The sequence below is a fragment of the Siniperca chuatsi genome, linkage group LG8 (genome assembly GCF_020085105.1).
Source record: "Siniperca chuatsi isolate FFG_IHB_CAS linkage group LG8, ASM2008510v1, whole genome shotgun sequence".
In the NCBI taxonomy this organism is placed as follows: domain Eukaryota; kingdom Metazoa; phylum Chordata; class Actinopteri; order Centrarchiformes; family Sinipercidae; genus Siniperca; species Siniperca chuatsi.
Genome location: NC_058049.1, coordinates 107,742 through 123,861, shown reverse-complemented (window position 1 = coordinate 123,861; position 16,120 = coordinate 107,742). Strand labels below are relative to the sequence as shown.

Sequence of the window (16,120 nt, the reverse complement as noted above, 5' to 3'; positions counted from 1 at the left end):
ATGCAATATAAATATATAATTAGCGTTCAGAGTAGCAGCATCTGTTTCAGTGGAATTTTTGATTTAATTACCAATTAATTAATAAGTAAAGCAGCTTTGAGGTTCTGGATTCAAACTGTTGTTTATTCTGTTTTTTCTTTTGTCAAAATGTTTAAATTTTCTTTATTATACAAAGTTAGAATACAGAAAACATTCAGGTGACACTAATCAATCACAATAAAGTGAACAAGATAAACTAAACTAAATGTCAGAGGACATTATCCATTCATACAAATACAGTGAAGGAGGTGCAAACTTGTGTCTTTGGAGGAGAAAATAGTTTTCATGCATTGTTTGGATTCATTTTTAAATATAATAAATTATGGTTTAGAGTTATTTAATTAGGATCTGTGGATATGAAATGTTGCTAAGAGAATGATTAGGTAAATAATCTAATATTCTCTGATTTTAAACCCAACAAAATATTCTCTAGGCCCAGAGTGAGTCGATATTATTAATAATAAATCCAGTTATAAGCTGTATGACAGGCTTTCGGTGTGGTCAGTGTGTCTGTCCGTCACAGAATGAACCATTTACACTGAAATCCTTTTTTTGTTTTTGTTTTTTCATTTCAAAATGACGGAAGGTCTGCAGCTGATCTGTGATGTAATGACGCAGCGTGCGCAGAGGGCGTGTCCTGTCGCGTCAGACCCGGAAGTGATGTGCAGTCAGCAGACTGGGTGAAAACAACAACATCAGCTCAGTGTTTGTCTGAAATAGACGGAGCCGCCCGGTGATTTCACGGTGCTCTCTGGTTCTTCCCCGGCGGAGGGTGAGCAGGGATCGGGCAGAGATGTGGATCCAGCCGGAGGAGGTGCTGCTGGCCGGAGCGCTGTGGGTGTCTGAGCGGGCCAACCCGTTCTTCATCCTGCAGAGGAGGAGAGGACACGGCCGCGGGGGGGGGCTCTCCGGTCAGTTAATGCTCTGCGGTCCGGCCCGGTTCAGCTCGGGTCCGTATGGTACACTCCAGTCCGCTTCAGTCCGGGTCTGTCAGGATGATGGTCCGGTTTCTGAAGCGGGTTGTGCATCACAGCAGCTGCTCACCGAATCTAACTGTGTCAGTTAACAGCTGGATCAATGTTATTGTCTATCGATCAGTTTCTTTATTTTAATCAGTGAACTGGATAAAAATAATAATAATCTGCACTTTATTTAACTTTCTTAATTTCCAACAGTGGCAGAAGAATATTCTTCTCTAAAGTTAAAGTTGAAACAGTCTAAAGCTGCAACGATTAACCGATTAGTCGATTAACCGATTAGTCGATTAATCGATTAGTTGATCAACACAAAAATGAACAGCAGCTATTTTGATAATTTACCTTATTTTTAAGTTAAAATGCTGAAAAACGTTCAGTGAACTGAATCTGTTTGAAGTCGTTAACTTGGACTTCAGCTAATTGTGACGATTTCCTGACGTTTTATCGACTAAACGATTAATCAAGAAAATAAGCAGATTAATCAATAATGAAAATAGCTGTTAGTTGCAGCTCTAAATTAGTCGATCAGTTGATCAAAGGGAAATTAATTAGCAAGAATCTTAATAATTGGTTATTTGTCGTCAGTTTCTCCAGTGTCTCAGATTAATTGATAAAATTATGGATCGGTAAATCACTAATGTAAATGATGATTAGTTGCAGTATTATTACATCATGGTTTACGTTTGAATATGTCGTTCTGTCCCAGACTGCTGACGATCCGTCGGAGAGGGAGCAGCTGATGAGTGAAGAATTTCACTTTGCTGTAGTTTGTTGAAATGATTCAGTTAAAGTTCAGTTATAAGCAGAACGAGAGAGTTTTATAATCACATGTCGACGTTGTTGTTAAACTGCAGCTCCGATAGTGAACCTGAATCGTGATGATTGATCGGAGTCAAACTCAGGAAACCACAGACTGTGATGAATGAGGCAATGATGTCACCAGCAGTCAGCTGACAGGAAGTCAGCTCTGACTCACACTGTTTGTTAGCAACATCAGCTGATCTATATGTGTTTTAATGTTTGCATGTTGTTTTATCAGCGGGTGTGGAGGGAGAGAGGTGAGTTAAAGATAGGTGAGGTGAAAGGGACAGTTGCATGCAGGTGTGCTAAACAACAGGAAGTTCGTTATTGTTCTTTGGCTGCTGATTTGACGGCTCACCAATATGGTCAGCAGTTGGAGGAGATTAGGGTCCTAACTCCGTCAGGTCTGAACTCTCAGACATGAAACACATCGAAACGTTCAGCGAGACTCACACGTCCAGATCATCGTCTCTGGCGTCCGTCCAGAATAAACTTCCAGAAACCAGCTGAGACGCCAGAGAAGAAAGCGGCTGCAGAACCTGCCTGAGAATCCTGCTGTTTCTAAGTTTCCTTCAGTCTCGCAGTGATCCAGAGACAGCTGTCTGTCCGTCCACGGGTCCACTGCAGACAGGAGCTGCTGACTGCTGGTTCAGCTGCTTTAATGGGACACTCACTGACCTATTTACCCGTCTACCTGTCTCTCTGTCTGCAGGTCTCCTGATTTACCTGTCTCTCTGTATGCAGGTCTCCTGGTTGGGACTCTGGATGTGGTTCTGGACTCCAGTGCCAGAGTGGCTCCTTACAGGATCCTGCTGCAGACTGCAGACTCTCAGATCTACTGGAACATTGCCTGTGGTGAGTCTGTTGGACTGGGAGCACTGGGATTGGCTGAATGTGTGTTTGTGTTTATTGCTTGTTCACGCTCAGCTGTGTCTTGTAGGCTCGTCCAGGAAGGAGATCACGGAGCACTGGGATTGGCTGGAGTCCAACCTGCTGCAGACCATCTCCATCTTTGACAACGACGAAGATGTCACCACCTTTGTCAAAGGAAAGATCTCTGTATGTCACTTCCTGTTTGACCGACCGTTTCTCTTTTACTTGTGTGTGGTCCTGTCAATGAGTGATGTCACTTCCTGCAGGGCATAATCGCGGAGGAGAACCGGCTGAAGCAAGGGGAGGAACAGGAGGAGGATTGTGGGAAGTTTCGGGAGGCGGAGCTGAAGATGAGGAGGCTGTTTGGGATGCCTGATGAGGAGAAGCTGGTGAATTATTACTCCTGCAGCTACTGGAAGGGACGAGTGCCACGGCAGGGCTGGCTTTACCTGTCTGTCAACCACCTGTGCTTCTACTCCTTCCTGCTGGGCAAGGAGGGTACGACCTGCCAATCACAGGCCAGAGTTTAATGATGTCATTTAAACAGTCTTTATTAAAGAGTAACTTATCATCCTGTTTTAGTATGAACGCACCATGAAGGGGGCACTCCTGTAGTTGGCAGAAGGTACTTCTGCAGTTACAAGGGGGTGCTTCTGTAGTTACCTGAAGGTACTTCTGTAGTTACCTCAAGGTTGCTTTTGTAGTTACCTGAAGGTACTTCTGTAGTTACCTGAAGGTACTTCTGCAGTTACAAGGGGGTGCTTTTGTAGTTACCTCAAGGTTGCTTTTGTAGTTACCTGAAGGTACGTCTGCAGTTACAAGGGGGTGCTTCTGTAGTTACCTCAAGGTACTTCTGCAGTTACAAGGGGGTGCTTCTGTAGTTACCTGAAGGTACTTCTGTAGTTACCTCAAGGTTGCTTTTGTAGTTACCTGAAGGTACTTCTGTAGTTACCTGAAGGTACTTCTGCAGTTACAAGGGGGTGCTTTGTAGTTACCTCAAGGTTGCTTTTGTAGTTACCTGAAGGTACGCGTCTGCAGTTACAAGGGGGTGCTTCTGTAGTTACCTCAAGGTACTTCTGCAGTTACAAGGGGGTGCTTCTGTAGTTACCTGAAGGTACTTCTGTAGTTACCTCAAGGTTGCTTTTGTAGTTACCTGAAGGTACTTCTGTAGTTACCTGAAGGTACTTCTGCAGTTACAAGGGACTGCTTCTGTAGTTACCTCAAGGTTGCTTTTGTAGTTACCTGAAGGTACTTCTGCAGTTACACGGGGGTGCTTCTGTAGTTACCTGAAGGTACTTCTGCAGTTACACAGGGGTGCTTCTGTAGTTACCTGAAGGTACTTCTGCAGTTACAAGGGGGTGCTTTTGTAGTTACCTGAAGGTACTTCTGCAGTTACACGGGGGTGCTTCTGTAGTTACCTGAAGGTACTTCTGTAGTTACCTCAAGGTTGCTTTTGTAGTTACCTGAAGGTACTTCTGTAGTTACCTGAAGGTACTTCTGCAGTTACAAGGGGGTGCTTTTGTAGTTACCTCAAGGTTGCTTTTGTAGTTACCTGAAGGTACGTCTGCAGTTACAAGGGGGTGCTTCTGTAGTTACCTCAAGGTACTTCTGCAGTTACAAGGGGGTGCTTCTGTAGTTACCTGAAGGTACTTCTGTAGTTACCTCAAGGTTGCTTTTGTAGTTACCTGAAGGTACTTCTGTAGTTACCTGAAGGTACTTCTGCAGTTACAAGGGACTGCTTCTGTAGTTACCTCAAGGTTGCTTTTGTAGTTACCTGAAGGTACTTCTGCAGTTACACGGGGGTGCTTCTGTAGTTACCTGAAGGTACTTCTGCAGTTACACAGGGGTGCTTCTGTAGTTACCTGAAGGTACTTCTGCAGTTACAAGGGGGTGCTTTTGTAGTTACCTGAAGGTACTTCTGCAGTTACACGGGGGTGCTTCTGTAGTTACCTGAAGGTACTTCTGTAGTTACCTCAAGGTTTCTTTTGTAGTTACCTGAAGGTACTTCTGCAGTTAGACGGGGGTGCTTCTGTAGTTACCTCAAGGTTGCTTTTGTAGTTACCTGAAGGTACTTCTGCAGTTACCTGAATGTACTTCTGCAGTTACAAGGGGCTACTTCTGTAGTTACCAGGCAGTACTTCTGCAGTTACAAGGGGGTGCTTCTGTAGTTACCTGAAGGTACTTCTGTAGTTACCTCAAGGTTGCTTTTGTAGTTACCTGAAGGTACTTCTGTAGTTACCTGAACGTACTTCTGCAGTTACAAGGGGGTGCTTCTGTAGTTACCTGAAGGTACTTCTGTAGTTACCTCAAGGTTTCTTTTGTAGTTACCTCAAGGTTTCTTTTGTAGTTACCTGAAGGTACTTCTGCAGTTAGACGGGGGTGCTTCTGTAGTTACCTCAAGGTTGCTTTTGTAGTTACCTGAAGGTACTTCTGCAGTTACCTGAATGTACTTCTGCAGTTACAAGGGGCTACTTCTATAGTTGCCAGGCAGTACTTCTGCAGTTACCAGAAGATAGTTTCGGGAGGCGGAGCTGAGGATGAGGAGGCTGTTTGGGATGCCTGATGAGGAGAAGCTGGTGAATTATTACTTCTGCAGCTACTGGAAGGGACGAGTGCTGCGGCAGGGCTGGCTTTACCTGTCTGTCAACCACCTGTGCTTCTACTCCTTCCTGCTGGGAAAGGAGGGTACAACCTGCCAATCACAGGCCAGAGTGTAATGATGTCATTTACACAGTCTTTATTAAAGAGTAACTTAACATCCTGTTTTAGTTTGAACGCACCATGAAGGGGGCACTCCTGCAGTTACCAGAAGATACTTCTGCAATTATCCAAAGGAACTTATGTTATTACTAGGGCATACTTCTGTATTTACCCAAAGATACTTCTGCAGTTGCAAGAAGATACTTCTGCAGTTGCAAGAAGATACTTCTGCAGTTATTAGTGGGTACTTCTGTAGTTTCCAGGGGATACTTCTGCAATTAGCAGGTAGTTCTTCTGCAGTTACCAGGAGGTACTTCAGAATCAGAATCAGAAATACTTTATTGATCCCCGAGGGGAAACTCAGTGCACACAGGAATAGAAGTACTAAGCAAATCAAAATATAATACACTATAATACAGGTTAGATAAATTAAGTACAAAGTGGATATAAGTATAAAAGCTAAAATAAGTGTAAGGACCAAGTGGATTTACAGGTTGATAAGTATGTACGGTATAATACAATGTAATAATATAAGTAATAACTAATGAGTACTGTCAAGTTAAGTGCAGCTTATTAAGATTATTATGAGACGGTGGATATTGCACAGCAGTAATAGAAGTATGAATAAATATCAGTAAATTAAACTGAAAACAGAGAACATTGCACAATTATCTCAAGTATTGCAGAGATGTTAATGATCAGTGTCCAGTTTAGTGACTTCGGGTCATACAGACTGACACTTAGAGGGTTAAAGAGTTTGATGGCCACAGGCAGGAATGACTTCCTGTGGCGCTCTGTGGTGCATTGTGGGGGGATGAGTCTTCCGCTGAAGGTGCTCCTTTGCTTGACCAGCACGTCATGGAGCGGGTGGGAGACGCTGTCCAAGATGGCGTGTAGTTTACCCAGCATCCTCCTCTCTGACACCACCGCCAGAGAGTCCAGCTCCACCCCCACAATGCCACCGGCCTTACGGATCAGTTTGTTGAGTCTGTTGGCGTCCGCTACCCTGAGCCTGCTGCCCCAGCATGCAACAGCATACAGGATAGCACTGGCCACCACAGACTCATAAAACATCTTCAGCATTGTCCGGCAGATGTTGAAGGACCTCAGCCTCCTCAGGAAACAGAGGCGGCTCTGGCCCTTCCTGTACAGAGCTTGAGTGTTCTCAGCCCAGTCCAGTTTATTGTCCATGTGTACTCCCAGGTACTTGTAATCCATGTAGTTACCAGGGAGTACTTCTGTATTTACCATAGGGTACTTCTGCAGGTGCAAGGGGGTACTTCTGTTGTTACTAGGTGGTACTTATGTAATTACCAGGAGGTACTTCTTCAGTTACCAGCCAAAAATAAAATGACTTGGCTTAGTTTTAGTGTGACGTTACTCTTCAATAATTTTTTAGAACAAAATGATTCGGAAACAAGATGGCACAATCACAGTGTGCCATTGTTTGATGTTTATATTTTATATTCATATATTTTTATGACCTTGATCTCCTCTTCTCTTCACTATTCACCCCACCTCAGTGACCCTGGTGGTGCAGTGGACAGAGGTGACCCAACTGGAGAAAAACGCCACCCTGGTGTTTCCGGAGAGCGTTCGTGTCAGCACACGTCACACTGAACATTTCTTCTCCATGTTCCTTAACATCAACGACACCTTCAAGCTGATGGAACAGCTTGCCAACATCGCCATGCGCCAGCTACTCGACAACGAAGCGTTTGCTGCTGACCGATCGCTGCCCAAACCCTGCAAGACGCTCAAAAACGTATCTGCACTCAAGAGGTCTCAATTTGTTGAATCACCATGTACCTGATATCAAGCTGACAGGGTTTCATCTTATCAGACTTAGGTGGAAATGTTTAACAAATAAAGGACTGTTGCTGATCCTGTTCGTGACACCAAATCACTACAAAGCTAACTATACAGTACATGCATGTGCAAAACATGATACACAATAAAAATGTATATGTTAGAAATATACATAGACAAAACGATATATGTTTTGTATCAACAGTGATGCTGTTTATGATGCAGCCTTCATTTTGTGCCCTCGGAACAATCAAACTAACTTTGTCACTGTGTCTCAGCCTGGACCTCTCTGTCGTTGACCTTTGACCTGATCAGCTGTTTCCTGTCTGTGGTGTTGCTGTAGGGATTTGGACGCGCGGGCCAAGAACGAGCGGTACCGGATGATGTTCCGGCTGACACAGGATGAGCGTCTGGACGGACACACGGACTGCACCCTGTGGACGCCGTTCGCTAAGATGCATGTGGTCGGACAGCTGTTCATCTCCAACAACTACATCTGTTTTAACAGCAGAGAAGAAGACCTGTGTCAGCTCATCATCCCACTCAGAGAGGTAAACAAGCTGTTAATGAATCGAGGTCAGTTTTCAAACACTAAACTTTCACTCCACCTACTAAAGTTTGAGTTAAAGCTGCTGTCAGTTAAATACGACTGGCAGCTGGAGGAAACTAAACCAAGTGTAAAGTCTACAGCGGGCAGTACAGGGGGCCTGGGACAGTGGAGCATTTTTAGCAAATAGTCAATGGGTATGGTTGTCACTTTCCCACCCTCTGCAACCCGCACCATGAACATTTACCTTCAGAGAGCCACTGTAGATGGAGCAACCAAAAATATGTACAGCAAGTTGTTCCTGCTAAATGCAATGACAATATTGAACGCAGCCCCTTTATGCCTCTTATGCCTTGTATTTATGTCTTTCAAAAGTCATGTTGTTGGTTTGTTTGTTTTTCTAACTTAATTTTTATTCAGTTTTAATAGTATAGTATATATAGTATCTGTGGGGATTATGTGGATTCATAGATACAAAAAATATATTATTTACTAATTCTTTTTTAACTCCTTTTCACATTTTAATTTCTATTAGAAACTTTTCTATGGGGGAAGGCTTTATGAGTTTTCCCCATTCCTTGTGTGTTGTCAGGAAAGTTCTTAGCTGTAAATATCTAAAGAAATCTGATCAAAGTCGTTTTTCAACTGTTCAAATGTCTTAAGATTGTCGTCATTGAATAACTGGTACAGATAAACCAGTCTATGATCTGGCCATTTTCTAAAGCCGATATCTAAATTGTTAGGTGTAAAGGTCTTCATAAATCCAATGGTTATTAATGGTGAGATTAGCTTTGGTAGCCCAAAAGCTGACTGTAATTTTGTCCAGATTTTAAGATGATCTTGGTCCAGTCTGCCAATTCTTTTATTGGGGCGTCTAGAAAGGTAGGATTTCCTGGGGCTCCGGGCGCATATTTTTTTTCAGTATCAAGCCAACGTGTGTTTGTGCCTCTCTGAATCCAAAGGCTTCATTTGGGCAGCCCAAAAATAATATTTTAAATTTGGAAGATTAAGGCATCCATCTGGTTTAGATAGCTGTAAAGTTTTAAGTCTAATTCTAGGGTGGGTTTTTTTTGCCATATGAATTTTTAAATTATTTTATCCAAATTATTAGATTATTATTATTAGATTTCGGAATGTCTATAGGTAGCATCTGAAATAAATAAATCAGTCTGGGCATAACATTCATACGAATACTTTCAATGCGACCCAGTAGAGAAAGAGGGACCATTTTTTCGAAATCACTACTAATGCGTCTAATTATTTTACTATAATTATTATTTTATTAATTTAATTAGAGATGGGGGATGCGTATACCAAGATATTTAATACATTCTTTAGGCCATTTAAATCCACTCCAGTTTTATACTTTGTGGGATCCTGCCATTAACATCCATAGCCTCTGTTTTATCCACATGTTGTCTTGATGTGATTTGTGGTGAACCCCAAAGACAATTTTCTTACTTTGCAGACATTAAAGTTCCTAACTAACTAAAATATCAATTTCAAACAATGGAGAACTAACACGTAATTTGTTTTAATTAAACTATGGTGTAGATTCTTATGAATGCTTCCCACAAGACAATACATGGTCTGTTGTACTTATACACTATGAAGCTTGAATTGGACAGATTATTACATACACACATTCACACACATTCCAACAATACTTGAAATTTCTAATAAAACGTGACAAAGCTACTGGTGTGCAGGTCAAGGGGCCTGGGAGAGTTGAGTGTTCCCAGTAAATACACAAAGCCTGGTCAGCTCTGCCTGTTTAGAAAAGCCAGCCTTTAAAGCAACAAAGGAGTGATACTAATCAACAACACTTACAAACCTCACTGATACGTTCTTGTATGAAAAGATCCATTGAAATGATTGCATGTTTAAATATCACTAAAAACATTTGGGCCATCCACTTTGCTTAAAAACATAGTGCTGATGTTTATGACCTTCTGAAGAACCCAACTCTCTAAAACCCTGACAGATCCTCCATGTTCATCTTTTGTGCAGCTAAACAAGATAAGGCAATGTAAACCAAGTTAACACAAGACATGATACAGTTGTATTTCTTATCAAGCTCATTGCACAGTGCTTTTTACCCATCATCTTCTGCTCCTCAGGTGTCCATTGTGGAGAAGGCAGACAGCAGCAGCGTCCTGCCGTGTCCCGTCTCCATCAGCACCAAGAACAAGATGAACTTCCTGTTCGCCAACCTCAAGGACAGAGACTTCCTGGTCCAACGCATCTCTGACTTCCTGCAGCGAACGCCCGACAGCTCATGGGGTGACACCAGCCCACTGTCTCTGATTGGTCACTCGGTGCGTCACTCATGTAGAAGTTCTGATATGCTGCGACCAAAATCATTCATCATCATTCAACAGGATTTAAATTCTGCATGAATCAGATCAGAAGTTAAATACTGAAGTCTGAAAGTGTGTAGTTGTACTGACATCATGTGTCTGAGAGGTGTAACAGTTGTCAGCTGAGCAGCAGATCATATTTCACAATGACAAGTCCAGTTCAGCTGCTGAGTGTCGGCTGGTTTCAGACGTTAGCAGGCAGGAAGAAGAATTCTCACAGTGATGTGGTTTCAGTTTTATTGTTGTGATGTGTGTTTTATGTCCTCAGGCATCCTCCAGCGCCCCCTCGTCCTCGTCTGCTGGGGCTGAGTCCGTCCACAGGGGCCGTCATTACCACACCGGTCTGCCCACAGCCAGCCAGGGTCTGCTGCAGCTTTACCACCGAGATGCACCAGAGGACCTGGGACCTAAAGCCGTGAGTTCAAGTCCCAAAACAGAGACTGGAGCACACTGATTGATTTGCAGCCTTTAATTGTGCAAACAGACTAATGTTCGAGACTACTGTGTCTTCATCAGAGTCAAAATGTTGAAGCTACAGTTCAATGTTCCTGTGTCAGACTGTGGAAGTAAATCCTCCCTCACCTCCTCCTCTCCTTCCCTCCTCCCTCACCTCCTCCCCCCTGCAGATGAAGGAGAAGATGAAGGAGGAGGCGTGGAACATCCATTTCTCAGAGTTTGGTCGAGGTGTCTGCATGTACCGAACCTCCAGAACCAGAGAACTCGTCCTCAACGGGATCCCAGAGCGCCTGAGAGGAGAGCTTTGGCTACTGTTCTCTGGTTAGTGTTTGTTCATTCATTCATTCACTCATTCATTCATACATACCACAGGTAAACTGAACTTTTATGTATTCACCTGTCCACCTTTCTGTCCAGGAGCGCAGAACGAGATGGCGACCCACCCTGGTTACTATGGCGACCTGGTGGAGCAGGCCATGGGGCTATGTTCATTGGCTACCGAGGAGATCGAGCGTGACCTTCACCGTTCGATGCCTGAGCACAGAGCCTTCCAGAACGAGACGGGCATCGCCGCGCTGCGCCGCGTCCTTACCGCCTACGCCCACCGCAACCCTGGCATCGGATACTGTCAGGTACAAAATAAAATATAATATATAAGATATGAAATACACTGAATACTGCCAGATAAAAAAAAACATCATGGACATCAAAATACTGTCAGGTGATTGCAATTACAATTAAATACAGTTAGTTTACAGTTTTAGTATAATTAATATGTTTATTATGTGTTGAAATGATTCTCTGTGACATTTGAAAACACCAAATTGTCCTAAAACAGGTGGGCCATAATAAAAATAATAATACTGATAATAAAGTATTAATAAAAACACATATTCTCTCCTTCTCCCCCCCTCCAGGCGATGAACATCGTCACCTCCGTCCTGTTGCTCTACTGTCCGGAGGAGGAAGCTTTCTGGCTATTGGTGGCGCTGTGTGAGCGGATGCTGCCCGACTACTACAACACCAGAGTGGTAGGTCAGTATCAACACCAGAGTCGTAGGTCAGTATCAACACCAGAGTCGTAGGTCAGTATCAACACCAGAGTTGATTCAATAACAACACTGGGGTAGTCGGTCAGTATAAACACCTGAGTCGTGCCCAGTGTCTGTCCAACTGTCACTGTCTGGTGTAAGTAAACAGCGTCAGTGTTTAGTATCACTATCCAATGTCCATTGTCAGTTCATAGCTTCATTATCTAGTGCAGGAATCCAGTATCCGGTGTCAGTGTGCAGCAGTGAGAGAGGTTTGGACAGACTGACTCAGGTGGACTCCCAGGTACTTGTATTCCTTGTCCACCCCGTCCTTTAAAGGAGACAGGGAAGCCTTGTTTCTCCTGATGTCCACCACTTCACAGATGGTTTCTTTCATCAGTCTTTCTAAAACTTTAAAACATTATACTGGTATTTTCTGTCTGTGTTCTAACATAAATGAGTATCTGGTTTACTGGAGAGTTAAATCTGGACAAAGACAAGCCAGTGTTTATCAGCTGCAGGGAGGTGCAGCCACAGGGGGCACTGTCCCAGTCTGATCAGTCGTTTCTGTCCCTCCAGGTGCTCTGGTGGATCAGGGGGTATTTGAGGAGCTGACCCGGGCCTTCCTCCCCCTGCTGTATGAACACATGCAGGAGCTGGGAGTCATCTCCACCATCAGCCTGTCCTGGTTCCTCACACTCTTCCTGTCTGTGATGCCCTTCGACAGCGCCGTCTTATTGGTCGACTGCTTCTTCTACGAGGGCATCAAGGTCATCTTCCAGGTCAGAGTCACTACACCTTACTGACTGTTTACTGACAGACTGTTTACTGACGGACTGTTTACTGACGGACTTGTCACACAGTTTGAACTGTATGAAGAGGAGATCACACTGCAAGTAGAAAATTGAATGAGAAACAGAAACATGAATAGAGATATTGGAATGGGGTATATGATAATAGTGTATCTTAGTGGCCAGAGCCTTTATTTACCTCAACTGCAGAGGGTACCAGGCCTTTACTTGAAGCAGGCTTATATTAGAGACTGACCTTTATTTCTAATTCCATTCTATAGTAAAATATTTGCAGGAATGTGTCGTGGAAAATTCAGTGACTTGCACGGTTCCCATATGGTGCTTCAAATGTAGCTGCTGCCATGTTGTGGCACTTGTAAGTTAGTACAAAATACAGTTTGGCTCATTAACACATACACACCCACAGTGACACAACCATAAAACTTTAGATCAGTGGTTCTCAAACTGTGGGGCGGGCCCGTCTGGGGGGGCATAGAGCCACTGCAGGGGGGGGCATGGATGACCCAGGGAAAAATATGGAGTGGAACTAAGTTGAATGAATATGATTTATGTAGGGAAATAAAAAAAAAAACAGTTTCAATTAAATTTTATTTATATAGCGCATATATAGCAGGTCTAGATCATACTCTTTATGACGGTGTAGTCCCTCATTCGTCCAGGAGTGTTCGTTTCTACGACTGAAACCTTTTCTACGATCATACTCTTTATAATAGAGTTTGCTGATGCAATCGTGCTGATCTGAATCATTTCTTTTATTTAAATTGAATTCAACTTGGCTCCTTTTTTATATGTCGCTCCCCCAATATTGTTAATGATTTGATTGATTTCAAGAATTAAATCCGTTTACATGTGGTGGGGGGGCTTGAACCTTTTCAGCTTCTGAAGGGGGGCATGACAGAAAAAGTGTGATAACCACTGCTTTAGATTCAATTCAATTTTATTTATATAGTGCCAATTCAATTGGGTCTCTGTAAATTATATTATAAAGAGTTCGGTCTAGACCTGCTCTATAGGAAAAGTGCAATGAGATAACTTCTGTTATGAATTGGCGCTATATAAATGAAATTTAATTGAATTTAATTGAACTCAATGGAGGGCGACCATCCGCCGCTGCCATGTTAGGTTTTGAGAGAGTGAGAGAGAGAGAGAGAGTGAAGGGGAGGGGGGAGAGGAGATGGAGGCACAATGCAAATACCACCTAGAATTTATATTAATATTAATAAAGTAATAATAAGAGGAATGACAGCTATAGGAGTAATGTCAGCATCAGCAACAGAGCCAATAACAACAACTGTAGTAGCAGTTATCGAGCAGGAACACGGGGGCAGCAGGTGGCCCACAACCACAGATCCAGACTCTGCAGGAACACGGGGGCAGCAGGTGGCCCACAACCACAGATCCAGACTCTGCAGGAACACGGGGGCAGCAGGTGGCCCACAACCACAGATCCAGACTCTGCAGCTCTGGAGGCAGAAATACCTGCTGAAAGCGACAGAAGGAGAGAGGAGAGAAACGAGAAAGCACAAAACTACGGGAGAGAGAAGATGTCGAGTTAGTAACATGCAGTAATGGGATAAAAATGCAATCAGATGGAGAGGGAGAGGAGAGAGGAGAGAGGTGCATCATGGGAAGTCTCCTGGCAGTCTAGGCCTATAGCAGCATAACTAAGGGATGGTTCAGGACTCACCTGAGCCAGCTCTAACTATAAGCTTTATCAAAGAGGAAAGTCTTAAGCCTGCTCTTAAATGTAGAGATGGTGTCTGCCTCCTGAACCCAAACTGGGACCTGGTTCCACAGTAGAGGAGCTTGATACCTGAAGGCTCTGGCTCCCGGTCTACTTTTGGAGACTCTAGGAACCACAAGTAACCCTGCATCCTGGGAGCGCAGTGTTCTAGTCGGGTAATAAGGTGTTATGAGATCTTTAAGATACGATGGTGCCAGACCATTAAGAGCTTTGTAGGTGAGGAGAAGGATTTTAAATTCTATTCTGGATTTTACAGGGAGCCAGTGCAGAGAAGCTAATATTGGAGAAATATGATCTCTCTTCCTGGTTCTTGTCAGTACACGTGCCGCAGCATTCTGGATCAACTAGAGAGTCTTAAGGGACTTATTCAGGCAGCCTGATAATTAGGGATTGCAGTAGTCCAGCCTGGAAGTAACAAATGCATGGACTAGTTTTTCTGCATCATTTTGAGACAGGATGTGCCTGATTTTTGCAAAGTTAGGTAGGTGAAAGAAGGCCGTCCTTGAAGTTTGTTTCATGTGGGATTTAAAGGATAAATCCTGATCAAAGACAACTCTGAGGTTCCTTACGGTTATTTGAGAGCCAGCTTTTATTTGAGCAAATACGGTATGTTAATATTACTTCTCAGCGTCCAGTGTATAGTGTTATTGCCAGTAACACTTTTTTAGTGTCCAGTGCGTTAGTAGAATTGTACCTGTCTGTACAGGTGTGTCAGGTGTGTTATAAAGTGTCAGGGGACATCAGACAGCACAGTCAGCAGTCTTCACCTCTGACCTCTGCCACCTGTAACTAAAATACTTCCTGTTTGTAAATCTCTCTGCAGGTGGCACTGGCTGTGCTCCACGATAACATGGACGCCCTGCTGTCCTGCAGCGACGAGGGGGAAGCCATGACCATCCTGGGCAGGTAGGAGTCCAGACTGGAGTATGAATAAGTGGATTAAAAATAAATAAAAAGTCTAAATAAGTTTTTAAAAAGTACTGTTAAGTGCTGAGTAAATAAAAACAGTAATAAAATTAAGCTGTGTGTGTGTCTGTGCAGGTACCTGGATAATGTTGTGAATAAACAGACGGTGGCTCCGCCCATCCCTCACCTGCACGCCCTGCTGACAAGCGGAGACGATCCACCACCTGAGATCGACATCTTCGACCTCATCAAGTCGTCCTATGAGGTCAGACTGATTCAGTGACACGTCATGATGTCATCAAACTCATTCGCTGTCACCCTGTCCATCATTCCTGTTCATTACTCCCCCTACAGGTCAAATCAAAGCACTGAAATATGAATTTTCACCCAAAACAATGATCAAAAAATACTCTTAGGTAGAGAAATACAGCTCTTTTTATGAGAATATATAATTTATATATTTTATAAATTATATGTGAGAATATCTCCAAAGTATATTTCAAACAGTGATTAAGAACTAAACTGGTTTACTAAAAGGTTCAGGATCTTAAAGAAACAGAACACACCACGAATATGTCTATGTGCAGTGTCTCTGTCTAATTCCTGGATTGTGTTTATGAGGTAATCTCAGTTTCTTCTTCTTCTCTGAGCAGAAGTTCGGCAGCTTGCGCTCTGACGTCATCGAGCAGATGAGGTTCAAGCAGAGGTTAAAGGTCATCCAGTCTCTGGAGGACACGGCCAAGAGGAGCGTGGTGGGTGATGTTAGCATGCTGCAGGGTAATTCTAACATGCTAATCTAGACACAGTGTTTACAGGTGTGTGTGTGTGTGTTTGCAGGTGAGAGCAATGATGACGGAGTCTGCCTTCAGTATCGAGGAGCTGGAGGAGCTGTACTGTCTCTTTAAGGTCAGAACAAACTCAGACTGTTTTAAAATATTCAGATGTTTTTAAAAACTGACGACCAAAACATTGCTTTATTGTGTTCAACTGTGTTTGCATCTTAAACAATAAAAATAATAAAGATATGCAGGATTCAGTTTAGCCTTAACTTGTCACCTGTAAATT

The 16,120-nt window shown here is 43.3% G+C and overlaps 1 protein-coding gene across 4 annotated transcripts in view; it reads left to right on the top strand.

The window, feature by feature from the left end:
• The first annotated feature begins 670 nt into the window (after positions 1 to 670).
• The window catches only part of LOC122879913 (TBC1 domain family member 9B), a 30,126-nt gene continuing 14,676 nt past the window's right edge, over positions 671 to 16,120 (top strand). For 3 of the 4 annotated variants that reach the window (XR_006378812.1, XM_044204494.1, XM_044204492.1), the window contains exons 1-16: positions 671 to 950; positions 2,562 to 2,672; positions 2,758 to 2,876; positions 2,957 to 3,188; positions 6,914 to 7,172; positions 7,543 to 7,750; positions 9,867 to 10,064; positions 10,375 to 10,521; positions 10,733 to 10,883; positions 10,980 to 11,194; positions 11,480 to 11,597; positions 12,173 to 12,375; positions 14,973 to 15,055; positions 15,191 to 15,320; positions 15,709 to 15,807; positions 15,893 to 15,961. Coding sequence is in view for 3 of the 4 variants with exons in the window: in XM_044204494.1 (XP_044060429.1) it covers positions 833 to 950; positions 2,562 to 2,672; positions 2,758 to 2,876; positions 2,957 to 3,188; positions 6,914 to 7,172; positions 7,543 to 7,750; positions 9,867 to 10,064; positions 10,375 to 10,521; positions 10,733 to 10,883; positions 10,980 to 11,194; positions 11,480 to 11,597; positions 12,173 to 12,375; positions 14,973 to 15,055; positions 15,191 to 15,320; positions 15,709 to 15,807; positions 15,893 to 15,961 (2,460 nt within the window). In the remaining variant the exon portion in view is untranslated. Of the gene's footprint in view, positions 951 to 2,561; positions 2,673 to 2,757; positions 2,877 to 2,956; positions 3,189 to 5,212; positions 5,376 to 6,913; positions 7,173 to 7,542; positions 7,751 to 9,866; positions 10,065 to 10,374; positions 10,522 to 10,732; positions 10,884 to 10,979; positions 11,195 to 11,479; positions 11,598 to 12,172; positions 12,376 to 14,972; positions 15,056 to 15,190; positions 15,321 to 15,708; positions 15,808 to 15,892; positions 15,962 to 16,120 lie in introns of those variants that run through there. The other variant, XM_044204495.1, reaches the window with a different exon arrangement.